This window comes from Furipterus horrens, unplaced genomic scaffold (genome assembly GCF_987537825.1).
Source record: "Furipterus horrens unplaced genomic scaffold, mFurHor1.1.pri manual_scaffold_5, whole genome shotgun sequence".
Classification (NCBI taxonomy): domain Eukaryota; kingdom Metazoa; phylum Chordata; class Mammalia; order Chiroptera; family Furipteridae; genus Furipterus; species Furipterus horrens.
Window position 1 is genome coordinate 43,558,384 of NW_028327175.1, and position 13,465 is coordinate 43,571,848.

Below are 13,465 nucleotides of genomic sequence, written 5' to 3' on the forward strand. Positions count from 1 at the left end.
ATGAAAATCAACTGATGTAATACATAAGCAGAATTTGGTCAAAATCCCAAACAAATGCCATTTGTCTATCTTCTTATTTTACCTATTATACTTATTCGCTCAGATTGCTAGAACAAAGCATCACACACGGAGTGGCTTAAACAAGAGAAGTTTATCATCTCGCAGTTCCAGAGGCTGAGGCTGAGCTGTCAGCAGGGCTCGTTCCTTTGCTAACTGTGAAGAAGAATCTGTTCCAGGCCTCTCCCTTGGTTCTTAATGTTTTGCAGACAATCTTTGGCATTCCTTGATTTACAGACATATCACTCTGATCTCTGCCTTGATGTGCACACAGTGTTCTCCCAGTTTGCATATCTGTGCCCAAATTCCCCCTTTTTATAAGGACACTGGTCATATTGGATTAGGACCCACCCTAATGACTTCATTTTAACTTGATTACCTCTGTAAAAACCAATCTCCAAATGAGGTCACATTGTGACATATTGGGGGTCAGGACTTTAACATATAAATTTTGGGGAAGGGTACATAATTCCACCCATAATATCAATGGAGAAATGAAGACTCATTATAGGTAGTCCACTCACTTAGGGAGAGCAGGACAGAAATCCAGCAGATGATAACATCATGCTCAATGTGTATACCAAGTAACATGCAAAAACACTTCTTTTGAAATTGCAGACCAAGGTAACTCTGGCTGGGCCCTTTTATGAACCTCAAATTCGATGCATGTTCATAAATCCTTGAAGAAAACCTAAGCCAATTTTGGAGTTTCTGATAAGCTCCAGAGGCTAAATGGATCAGACAGAATTTCACTTGATATTTAGGATTATTGAGTCTAACTTGAAACCTAATGCAAATTCACAGACTACAAACTCCCTACAAATTGAATAGAGGTAACTAGTAAGGGCTCATGAGCCATCTGGAATGCACATGCTGAATGTTGAGGTTTTCCCATTTCAGTAAGCGGGGGGAGGCAGGGAAAGGCCAGGTTGGCAATGTCTCACCGTCGCCAACACTATAATATTTGCATCTCATGTGAATGTGAATTATTTCAAGTAGTGCAATACACATATAATAATAAAGTCTCAGTTGGGAGCAAAATTTAAAACAATAAGAATCTCCTTAGGTGTAAAAATTTGTCAATACTGGCAAAATTTCAAGATGGGCAAGCTGAATGAGTTGCAAACTATTTTTGTTAACGTCACAGGTGTCACCTAACAGGTTAACAGAAATACCTGCAATTTTTGATCAGCAGGTTCCATTACACCTGTACATCCAGACCTCCACCAGTGATTTTAATAGCCATTGTGCTCATTTTAAAATTTGACTGCTGTTAAGACTTAAAATTGTTTGAATAGTCTGTAACAGTGTCAACCAGGTATTCATGTAAGTGATGACTCTCCTACTGAAGAACTCACTGGAAAATCAGTAGCTTTGAACCGGAAGTTAGATGTGATAAAAAGCAATGGACGAAATCCAGATACCAACCTCAACGTATTCTACTGTTAAATTAGGAGAGAATGCCGTGTAAAAGATATAAGGCTAAGAAAACAAAAAGCAGTTAAAGCAAAAAGAGACTACAATAGGTGTGAGATTTTTCATTTTGAAAATAAATCCCCTCTACTTTATAATTATTCCTATGGGAAAATTAGCCTAAAATTGCCAAGTGTTGAATTAGGCAGTACTTTCAGAAACATGTCTCTTGAGTTAAAGCCACCATCCTGTACTTTCTTCACACTTTTATTGAAATATAATTTCTATACCACAAATTTCACTCCTCCTAAGTGTACAATTCATTGATTTCTAGTAAATTTACTGAATTGTGTCACCATCACCATAACAGGTTTAGAGCATTTTTATCACCCCAATAAGATTTCTCATACCCATTTACAATTAACTTCCACCCCTCCCACAGCTCCAGAGAGCCAGTGATCTACTTTTTGTCTACTTAGAGTTGCCTTTTCTGGACATTTCATACAAATGGAATCATATAATATGTGGTCCTTTGTGTCTGGCTTCTTTCACTTAGCATGATGTTTTTGAGGAACATCCATGTTTTAGAATGTATAGGTGTTTTAGTCCTCTTTGTTGCTAAATAGCATTTCATTGTATGGAGCCTGCTGATTGGGGGCTTAAGTTTAGATGGCCCCAAAGTGTGGCCACTTCCTAGTGTGTGTACCAGATGTAACTATGACTATCTGTGATAGATAGCACCCAAATATGGTCACCAACACCTCCTCCACTCCCTATACACTCTCCTTACCCTGAAAGGTGGAGTCTATATCCCCTCCTCCTCCCTCTTGAATCTGGGCTGGCCCTGTCACTGGTCTTGTCCAATACATGTAGCAGCAGTGACATCCTGAGACTTCTATGCCCAATTAAGACAACTGTCAGCTTCTGCTTCCTCCCCTTGGAAGCCAGACATCTTGCTGTAAAGAAGTTAGGGCTGGACTACTTGACTATGAGACATCACAAGAAGAAAGGCTTGCGACAATGAGGCCCTCTTAGCGTCCCAGCCCCAGCCAAGCCCCCAGCTGAATATAGCTGCGTGAGTGACTGAAGTTACACCACATGGAGCTGTTCTCAGTCAGCTTAGCCTAAGCAACCCACACGATCATGAGAAATAACAAATTATTATCATTTTAAGCCACCCAGTTTGGGAGACATTCATTATTCAGCTATAGATAACTGAAACATGATTTGACCAAAGTCTTTCTCTTCCATTTTAATTCTTATTTATTATCTTCTTGAGTTTTTGTTTTAAATGTGTTTTATTGATTATGCTGTTACAGTTGTCCTAGTTTCTCTCCCTCTGCTCCCCTCCACCCAGTGACACCCCTGTCTCGAGTTGTCCCCCCCCCTTAGTCCATGCCCATTGGGTGTGCATATAGTTCTTCTCAACATCTTCCTGTCTATTCCTCTCCCTCCTGCTATGCTTAATTCCTGTACCATCTCCCTCCCTTTCCCTCCTTCCCCTTCCCCACTGACCTCCCCCTAGTATGTTCCCCATAACTACAATTCTCTTTCTCCTCTCATTGCCTACTTAGTTTGCCTTTGTTTCGGTTCCCCAGCTTCTGTTGATGGTTGTAGTGATAGTTTTCATTTTAATGTTCATAGTTTTGATCCTCCTTCTCCTAAACAAGTCCCTTTAACATCTCATTTAACAGTGGTTTGGATCTGATGAACTTCTTTAGTTTTACATTGTCCTGGAAGCACTTTCTCTGCCTTCTATTCTGAATAACAGCTTTGTTGGGTAGAGTATTTGTGGCTGTAGGTTTTTGCTTTTCATTACTTTGAATATTTCTTGCCAGTCTCTTCTTGTCTGCAGTCTCTGTTGAGAAATCAGCTGATAGTCTAATTGGGACCCCTTTGTACATGATTCTCTTCTTCTCTCTTGCTGCTTTTAAGATTCTCTCTTTGTCTTTAATTTTTGACATTTTGATTATAATGTGTCTTGGTGTGGTTCTCCCTGGGTCCAGTTTATTTGGAACTCTCTGTGCTTCCTGGACCTGTAAGTCTATTTCCTTCCCCAAGTTATGGAAGTTCTGCTTCATTATTTTTTCACATAATTTTTCAATTTCTAGTTCTTCTTCACCTTCTGGCAACCCTATAATTCAGATGTTTGCTCTCTTATGTCTGTCCCAGAGGTTTCTGAGCTTCTCATTTTCCTCACTTTTTGTTTCCTCTTTCTGCACTGGTTGACTGTTTGTTCCTTCCCTATATTCTGATTTGTTGATTTGATCCCTGGTTTTCCTTCCTTCACCATTTGTTTTGTATGTGTTTTCATTCATTTCAGCAGGACTAGTCCTGCTGTTAGTTCTGTAAGCCGTCTTATAACTATAGCTCTGAATTGAGCCTCAGAAAGATTATCTATCTGTTCATCCATTAAATCATGTATTTGCTTTCTGGTCAGCTGTGTGATTGGGATCTCTATCATTATCCCTGCCATCCTGGCAGTTTTTTGCTTCCTGGGCAGGGCTGTCACACCTCCTACACTATATGGGGTGGAGCTCTGTGCACTTGTCACAACTGGGCAACCCTTCTCACCACACTTTGGCGCTTTTTGTGGGGGTGGGGGTCCAAGATGGATTCCTGCCAATCACTCTCCATGGAGAGACCAGGAGCCTCCTCCTCTGTCCCCACCACCTCAGGGCCTCACAGTCCGAGGCAATAGGGGTCTGCCTTCCCTGGCATTGGAATCACGAGCTGATGGGTTTGGTCTGCAGCTAGGGGTGCTCCCAGGCACTGCTCTCCTCCCCTTAAATACAGGCATCTGTGCTTACCGCTGTTCCGCCACCCGTTGCTGTAGCTGCTGCCGTCAGAACAGCTTGACCTCTCCGCCCTGGCTTCGCCCCTCCTACCCGTCCAGACAAGCACCACTTGTTTATAACTTCATACGTTGGACTTCCATGTAGCTTTATTTTCTGGAACTTCTGGTTATTTCTGGTTTTGCAGTAGTTGTATTCCTTCTTAGTTGTGGATGGAGATGGAGAGTGTCAGTCTAGGCCTCCATCTTGGCTGGAAGTCTCTCTTTGTGAGTTTTTATAGTTGTATTCTGCTCTACTGAGATTTCTAATGAGCCTTGACTTTAACGTGATTTCTTTGGCTGTTTGCAGTACATTGAAAAGTTTTATGTTCATCAACCTGCTTCCTGATATTTATATGCTAAAACCGCGAGACAAAATTTTTAAATGCTCTGAAAAGAATCACCTGGAGAACTTTATAAAAATGAATTTTCCATCCTCCCCTTCACTCCCTCACCATGACAGATGAGGAATCTGTATCCAGCTGCTCCCATAGCAGTGTATAAGTTAATTTAATAATCTCACCAGCAAAGTTATTTCAATAACTCAATTAAATTTGTCTTCTGAATTTTGATTAAAGAAAAATCAGCATGATAAATACTATGCATAAGGACACAAAAACTATCATAAAGTAATTCTGAAAAGGTTTAGAATACAGTTACAAAAAAATCATATGTATATCAGATTAATATGTAATCAGCCTGCCCTCCAGATTGCACAACTCTAGGGGGCACCATTCACATAGAAAATAATGGGAATGCTGTCTCCCTGGTGCTGTTTAACAGACTGCCCTGGAGATCTAAAATTGGTAATTTTAATTTATACAATGTTATATTTCCATTGTATCTCAATAACACTGGGGGAGAGAAATGCCCCCTTTACCTATGGAAGGCCATCACTGCCCCTTCTCCATGCAGTTAGCCCAGGAGTCATTGTCTCCAGCCTGGCTGATCAGAGGACCTCATCCTTCTGGCCACAATGATTGGTTCCAGGTTGAACATGTGACCCAATCTGAATCAATGAGACACAATCCAGATTTTTTTTAAATTTATTTATTTGTTTGTTTATTTATTTTATTTTTTAGAGAGAGGGGGAAGGGTAAGAGAGGGAGAGAAACATCACTGTGTGGTTGCCTCTCACTCGCGCCCCCAGTTGGGGACCTGACATGCAACCTGGTAATGTGCCCTGACTGGGAATCGAACCAGCGACACTTGGCTCGCAGGCCAACGCTCTATCCACTGAGCCACAGCAGCCGGGCCACAATCCAGATTTTTGCTAGGACTATAAGAAAGAGGTACTCTCTTTATTTCTACTGGATTTAGAGTTGAGGATGTAAGCTTAGAGCTGTTAACAACCATCCTGCCACTTCACAGGGAAATCCTGTCTTAGAAGTAAACTACACATTAAGAAAACAGAACTGGAGCTGTCAAGAGAAATTGGGCCCTCTGGTATCACTTGAACATCTCTTTCTTGCAAGGCATACTGAAAGCTACTTCCTGTCCTGGACTTTCCAATTCTGAGGAGAGAGGAGGGAGAAAGGGAAAGAGAAAACCTGTATTGCTTAAGCAAGTTTAAGTTGAATCTTCTGTCAATTAACACATCTTAGAAGTGAGTTTTTAATCAGTAAAATGAGGATAAAAGTTGCTAACAAACTTAGGTAGCATCTGAGTATTTTAGAAAGTATAAAGCCTATTCAACTATATTTCTACTTCCTCTTTTCTGCTCTTGCCCAAGTTCCTTGCATAGTAATACTTTTAAAAACAAAACAAAATACTATAGCAAAAGAACATTTTCATTACCAGTTATGCCTGTTCTGTGTTCAGGGACTTTTGATCCCATCTGCTCCACAGAATTTTTCAATTCATAGAATTCTTTGAAACCAGAACAGCAAAGTTCTGTTTCAATGAATCATTTGTTCCCTAGGCCAGAAAAATAGCTTCTGCAAATAAAATCCTATATTAAAAATGGTGTTTGCAAAAACATCATTTTACCTGTGATAATATGCAAACGTGCTTTGGAAATGAAATTGCCTTGTCAATTTTCGATTGATGTGCAGTAACTTTTCACTGCTACTGAGTAGTTAAAGTCTAAGTTCTTTCTGGTTTCTTGGTCTTGGGACTTGCTGCTCAAAAAAGGCACAGTCATGTAGGAAGCCAACAATGAAAGCTCTTTGGTTTTTATCCTAATAACATGAGATTTCTTTTCAATAATCAGCTGCTCATTTTACTTCTGTAATTCTCTTGTTCCTTCATTTCTGCTTCTCCCTCCTTTTCATGACCCTTTTTAATCTGGCTTTGAAATTTGATTCTTTGATTTGATCCATCCGGATAGCCATTATCAATGCCTTGCAGAAATTCATCTGATGCCTGTGAACATTAGAGACAGGGACATGCTAAGGGTTTTGGGTGCAGTCAAAAAATTAGCTAACAGAAGCAATATTTTGGTATGTGAATTCTATCTCAATAAAGCTGTTACTTAAAAAGAGAACAACAAAAACAAAAACAAAAAAAAACAATGACTTAATATTGATCCAGCCCCTCAAGAACTAGCACAGAGTCACATACTGACCTCCCCAGAAACAAACTGCATCCAGGGTTCCTCAGCACAAAGGATGGTGACATTCTTCTCTTGTATCTAAATAACTCCCCCCCCCCCCAACTGTCCTTCAAGTGTTACCCGTGAGGCAAGTAGAATCACAGTGAGTGGACTGAACTGATAAAGGCATTTTATCTGCCAGCATTTGAAAATGCCCTTTAAAGACTAAAACCAATTCCAACATTCCTATTTATACTCTGGTGGCACACATGTGTGTAAATAGCAAACCAGCCATTAGGAAAGAAGCTTTGCATCTTTCCACATAATCCAGAACAGTGGCATATCATGATGTGGTAATTGAATCCATAAGAAAAAATATATTATGGATTCTAAATAGTCAAAGCTGCCCTCTTTTCAAATTTTATTTTCCATTTTTTATGCTTTATCCCACCTTGCCAGTGTATTCTCCTTGTAATTCATTCTCTAGCTAAGCTGGTCTTCTTGCTACTTAGGATGGCAGATACGACAGCAAAAAGATGATGTCACCCTTTAGCCAAATTGCACTGTTATTACAGAACTGCATGTACTCTCCTCATTCATTTATCTTTGCTGACATCGCTCCACAGGAAGATTTTCCAGGGCAGATGTGAGCTCCCTTGGCAACAAAAGTGGTGGAGAGTGCACATTCATTTTAAAATCCCAAGAGGTAGAACTCAGTAAATCTTGACTTTTTAGAAATGTATTATGAATAAGGAGACATCAAATGTCCTCAAACCTGTTCTGATTAAAAACCTCAAAGACTGATGAGCAGGAAATGACCCCCAACATTTATCCTCATTACAGAAATATTTTCTTCATTTAAAGGCATGCTTTTGACCCACAAAAATATTGTGCAGACTCCAGTAATGTATTTTGCAAGTATATGCATATATGCTAAGAAATTACTTTACACATTAGTTATCTTTTGATTAGGACTTGGGCAAAAATTAGCAAAAGATAATTATGCAGGCTTCCATCCAAGAAGGCAAAAACAGCTTTAAAATCAAATGCAGGCATTAGGAGATAAGAAGGGATTTTTTGAAGAGAAAAGCAGGTAATCAGAGAAATGATATAAAAAGCAACCCAGGAAACGAGAATGAGAAAAAAACCCAGGATAAATCAGGTTCATTTGAGGGATACTTTCTCCATATCCATCCATCCTCTTTCTTTCTTCCCTGGCTCCTTGGAGCAGTGAGTAACTTTATATATACATACATACATATGTATATGTATGTATGTATGTATATATATATACGCAATAATGTATATATGCCATGCACATAGAGAAAATTCCAATGGTACAAAAGGATATACAAAAATAGGAAGTCTCTCTTCCACTTCTCCCTCACCCACCCAGGTAAGCACTCCTCACTTTCTTGTATCTCTTTATTTTTGTGAGTATACCATGGACCCCTTAGCTATCTGATGAAGCCTATGGATGCCCCTCTCATAGTAATGCTTGAAAATATGTTAAATAAAATACAAAGAATTGCAAAGGGAACCAATTATATTGAAATGTGGTCCTGTCCATGAAAGCCTTTAGGGATCCTTGGCCTCCAGCATAAGAACCTCTGCTCTTATAGTTCCCACGGATGTGCACGCACATACATGTGCACAGGTATCCTTTCCCACAAATGCAAGCGTGCCTTCTGCTGCAGGTGCTGCTGGAGCTCTGCCCAGATCCCCTGCATAGCCAATGTATCCATCCCCCAGATGCTGGGTGTGCTGGCTAGTAATGGTTCACAGTAGCCCCCTTCTAGAGAGAATCCTTATTGCCACTCCCCAACCGGGTGGCACACTGAGGCCAACACAGGGATACAGAAAGTCAGATGACTGTGGTGCAATTCACATGCCAGAGCTCCCAGTGGGGTCAGGCTAAAGCAAATGTCCTCTGAGACTGCCCCCTTGCTAGCTTTTCCATGCCCTGTTGAGCTTTCTCTCTCCCCTGCTCCTCAGAGCAATCCCTCCTAAAAGCACAAGAACCCCCATCTCAGCCTTTGCTTCCAGAAATACTGACGTAAGACACTTAGCATCCCTTACCTTGACTTTTCCACTTACTGATCTCTTGGAAAAGATTCCATATCTGGAGATGTGGATCTGTCACATCCTTTTAACAGCCTATCCTATTCCATTAAATATATTTACCATCATTAATTGAGCACAGCCATTTCCAATAGTTCCTCTCTGCAAACTTAAATATCTAATTTTCACCCATTTAAATATTACTGCCTTACCACATTTTAAGTATCTAGTTAGTTGCTGAGGAGCCTTCCTTCAACCTCATTAGCTTCAAAACTTCAGTACCTTGCTATCTTTTTGGAATAAAGTTCATTCTCAAAGCAATTTATCTTTAAATGTGACAAACTATCAAAAGATGCTGCTGCCTCGTAGGCCCCAGCCCAAGCCTGTTAACACTAGATCAAGAACCAACCTCCATTCTAAACAAGAGAAAAACAAGCACCTGTAAATGCTAAACTTGGACCCTAAATTCACTGGGCCTCACCGCTTGCCTCCCTGCTGGTGAGAAGATTACATGCGACTCTTGATCGTGGTAGGAAACTGCTGGAGCTCCTGCTGTCTCACACACCACTTCCAACAACAAACATATATGTATTTCCAAAGACAGCACTGCCTATACCCAAAGGGGAAGAGAAGCCGGCTCCTCTCTGGCTCCCCTCCTCCCACCCACACAGAATTGAAAGATGGTTTCACCCCACAGGGTAGCACTTGCAGACGTTTATTTGAAGCTGACCCCACACCTTTTGAGGAGGCTTCCTGTGTGTAGGAATTTGTCACCATAAGTTAGTTTCACTCCCCCTGAATTGAAACCAGAACTTACTTTTCCCGCGTAGAGGCTGCTCACAGTGTATACAATGTTGAACCATGATCTGTAGAGCGAGGCAAAGAAGCAGATGCTGGTCAGAATCCATTTTCTACCCAGGAAGGAAGTGACCATGAGACCTGGGATCACCAAGCTGGCATGCGCAATAGGGTCTCTTCTCAATTCCTTTAGTGGGGTTAAGTTCTGTTGCTCACATAAGAGTATGAGAATTAAGACCTGATAATTTACTTTGCATTCATTTCTCTTTCCCTCCACCCTCACCCAACCACAAAAAGATGCTCAATTTCACTCAAAATCAGAAAAATGCAAAATAAATTAAGGTGAATACTGTTTTTCTATCTGACTAGTGAAGATGAAAAGGTTCAATGAACTATGTCAATGAAAACATTGGAGGGAGCAGGGGTTTGCTGCCAGTGGGAGAATAAACCAGTATAATCTAATCTCTACAAAGAGAATTGGGCCATCGATTATCAAGTGTGAAATGCAAAACACTTGACCCAGCGATTTCCCAAATTTCCTGAATGGGAATCTGTCACATAGATCTGAGGAAAGCACACTTTTTCTTTAAAGGACCAGATAGTAAATATTTTAGGCATCCAGGACATATATCACTGTTGCAACTACTCAGCTCTGCTGTTGTAGCATGAAAACAGCCACAAAAAAAATATGTAAACAAGAGGTCATAGCTGTGTTCCAATACTTTATTTACAAAAACAAATGGCAAGTTGAATTTGGCCCACAGGCTATATAGTTCACCAACTCCTGCTAGGTATCCTAGCACATATATACAAAAATATATGCTGTATACTGTATTCTTCACAGCAATAGCCTAAGAATGGAAACCATCTGACAGACTTCAAGAGAGGACAGGCTAAGTAAAACGTAACACATCCATTCAATGAAATATAATACTTGCAGCCACTAAAAAGAAGGAAGCAGCTCTCTGTGCATGGATAAGGGATGGCATCCAAAATACATCCAATTATTTTAAATAATTTATTTGTTTGTTTATTTACTTATTTTTAGAGAGAGGGGAAAGTAGAAAGAGAGGGAGAGAAACATCACTATGTGGTTGCCTCTCACTCGTGCCCCCAACTTGGGACCTGATGTGCAACCTAGACGTGTGCCCTGACTGGGAATCGAACCAGCGACACTTGGCTCGCAGGCCGATGCTCAATCCACTGAGCCACAGCAGTCAGGGCCTTACATCAAATTTTTTAAAATGCAGGATAGAGGACAAGGTAAAGTGTGTTTCCATTTTCTATGAAAAATGTATATATGTATATGTATATGTTTGTTTAAGCATAGCAGATATCTGAAGGAGGGGAACTAGATGGCTGAGGAACAGGAGCATGAGGGATACTTTTTTCGCCCTTTTGTGTCCCCTTGCATTTTATGCCATGTGCTTTACTGATGAAGAACAAATAAATAGAATTTAACTTTTTAATGCATATAATTTTTTAGTAGTAGTTAGATCAGCAAGTATAGACAAAGTGGGGCTTCGTACAGCTGACCTAGTTATTTCCATCAAGTCCCCTCCCACGGCCAGAGACTGTGTTGTGTCTTTCAAAAGCCATCATAGCAAGAATCAGGAGACTTGGCTTCAAATCCTGCCTCTGACTCACTGTGTTGCCCTGGGCCACTCACCCCATCTCTCTGATCATCCCTTTCCTCTTCTGAAAAATTGAGTCACTAGTGCTTTTGAGTAATGTTATATAAAATAATATTATTGTTGCCCTGACCAAGTGGCTCAGTTTGTTGGAGTATTGTTCCATACACCAGAAGGGTTTGGGTTCAAATCCCAGTCAGAGCTTGTTTGGGAAGCAACCCATCAATGACTCTCACACCAATGTTTTCTCTCTCTCCCTCTCTCTCTCTCCATTCCTCTCTTTAAAATTAGTAAACATATCCTCAAGCAAGGATTAAAATAATAATAATAATAATAATAATAATAATAATAATAATATTGGGGAAATCTGTAAATGTCTCTGAGCCTCCTTCCTCAGCTGCAAAATCAAAAATTTAGACAAAATGAGCCTTTTGACTTTCGACAGCATGATTTCATTCACAAAGTTTTCATTTACAAGACTTCAGGCAGAGTCATGAACTTGGCAAGCCGGTGACGATCTCTTTTTATTTATCTCAAAAGAGTGACCTCTAACTCAGAAAAGAAAATAAGATATATGTTGGCACTTAGAAATCCAGTCTAACCTGGAGGTGGAGGAAGGGCCACCTTCCAAGGACACCACCTTTCCTTGGTCCAGTCAAGCCACCAGCAGTTGTCAGCAGGCAACCTTTTTTTTTTTTTCCTTGAGCAGCCACTGGGTATAGAACAAGCCCTGTTGGGGGAAAAAAAAGTAGGAAATGTCACTCATCAAGAGGATACGCTAATAGTATCAAATAATAGACTCATGAGGGCTGGCAGGACAAAGAAATGGAAGGATCCAGGTCAGGGGGGACATTGCAGGGAGGGCCTCCAGTCCAGTCCTGACTTCTGGCCTCTGCTAAAAGCCATCAGTTGTATTGTTTCAGGAACTCCAGGGAGATGACAGGATGGTGACAAGGAAGAGAGTGTTGCACTATCCTCTTATTTCTGAGAATTTCTGGTTATTGTTAAACAAAAGTTTGGAGAAGTTTAACTGACAGGAAATCACACACATGTTGAGTTATAAGGTGTCAAATGTTTTGAAATTCGTTTTCAAAAAAGGCCAGCTGGGTGAGAGTGTGCTGAGGTGATAAGCAGCAGAGCTCTCAACACCATCTCAGCCCCTGGAAGACTCTTTCCTTTCCTTTCCTTCCTCATTTCCGTGGGCTCAGGGCAACTACCCAGATGCTTTGAAAAGAATGTCACAAATACTCTTCATGTCCCTGGCTTTAAAGAACATTTTACTCTGGAATAAACCATGTTTGCCCTTTCAGTCTTAGAACCAAGGCAGCTAGTTCCATCTAAGAGGTTTTAACAAATCACAGACTCTCCCCAGGAATGCAGAGAGCATGGTGGGGGATACATCCTCAAAACTGATGGATGGGGACAGGGGAAGGGTAATATGGTGCAGAGAAAAAGGAGAGTGGGGTTTCAAATGTGAATTAGAGAACCGCACTTTCTCATTGAGAGTAGTGTGTTTCGACTTTACCAAATAGTACTAAATTATTTTCCAAAGTGATTATACCAACGTATCCTCACACCCACTCCCCACAGGATATTGTATTACTTTTTTTTTCTTTTTCTTTTTCTTGTTTTACTTGCAATTTCTAGATTACTAGTGAGGTTGAGCACCTTTTTATATGCATTTGCAACCTGTCATTGCCCATTTTTCTTCTTGTTTTGGTTTGTTTAACATTGATTTGTAAGAGTCTCATATATTCTGGGGAAAAAATGTATAATTATATATGTAGCTGAGCAAATTTTTTTATTTTTTACCCAACACTTTGGAAACCAAAATATCAGTAATCAGTTCTATAATGTAAAATTCGGTTAATGGGTATTCTTCTGAGAAAATAATCTCATTTGATCTTATGATCTAAAAAATTTATAAAATATTTTATGTCTTTGATTATGATGCACCAAAAATTCTACAAATAGCTAGTTCCTAGTGTGTCCAAGAATAATTCATTATAGTGTCCGATAAAACCTGATACAATAGAAGAAATTTCTTATAGCCTTATTTTAATTTTTCCATGTCAGTAAAAAAAAAATCAGGAAACAGATGGTACATTCAAGTTAGTAAAATTTGAGGGACTGATTACA

At 40.1% G+C, this 13,465-nt stretch overlaps 1 protein-coding gene across 2 annotated transcripts in view; it reads right to left on the reverse strand.

The window, feature by feature from the left end:
* Positions 1–13,465, reverse strand: part of LOC150008467 (uncharacterized) — an 88,323-nt gene that overhangs the window by 59,838 nt on the left and 15,020 nt on the right. Inside the window, exons 3-4 of one of the 2 annotated variants that reach the window (XR_016511116.1) lie at positions 11,929–12,056; positions 9,715–9,763 (exon numbers count right to left, since the gene is read on the reverse strand). Coding sequence is in view for 1 of the 2 variants with exons in the window: in XM_090276347.1 (XP_090132473.1) it covers positions 9,715–9,831 (117 nt within the window). In the remaining variant the exon portion in view is untranslated. Of the gene's footprint in view, positions 1–9,714; positions 9,901–11,928; positions 12,057–13,465 lie in introns of both variants that reach the window. The other variant, XM_090276347.1, reaches the window with a different exon arrangement.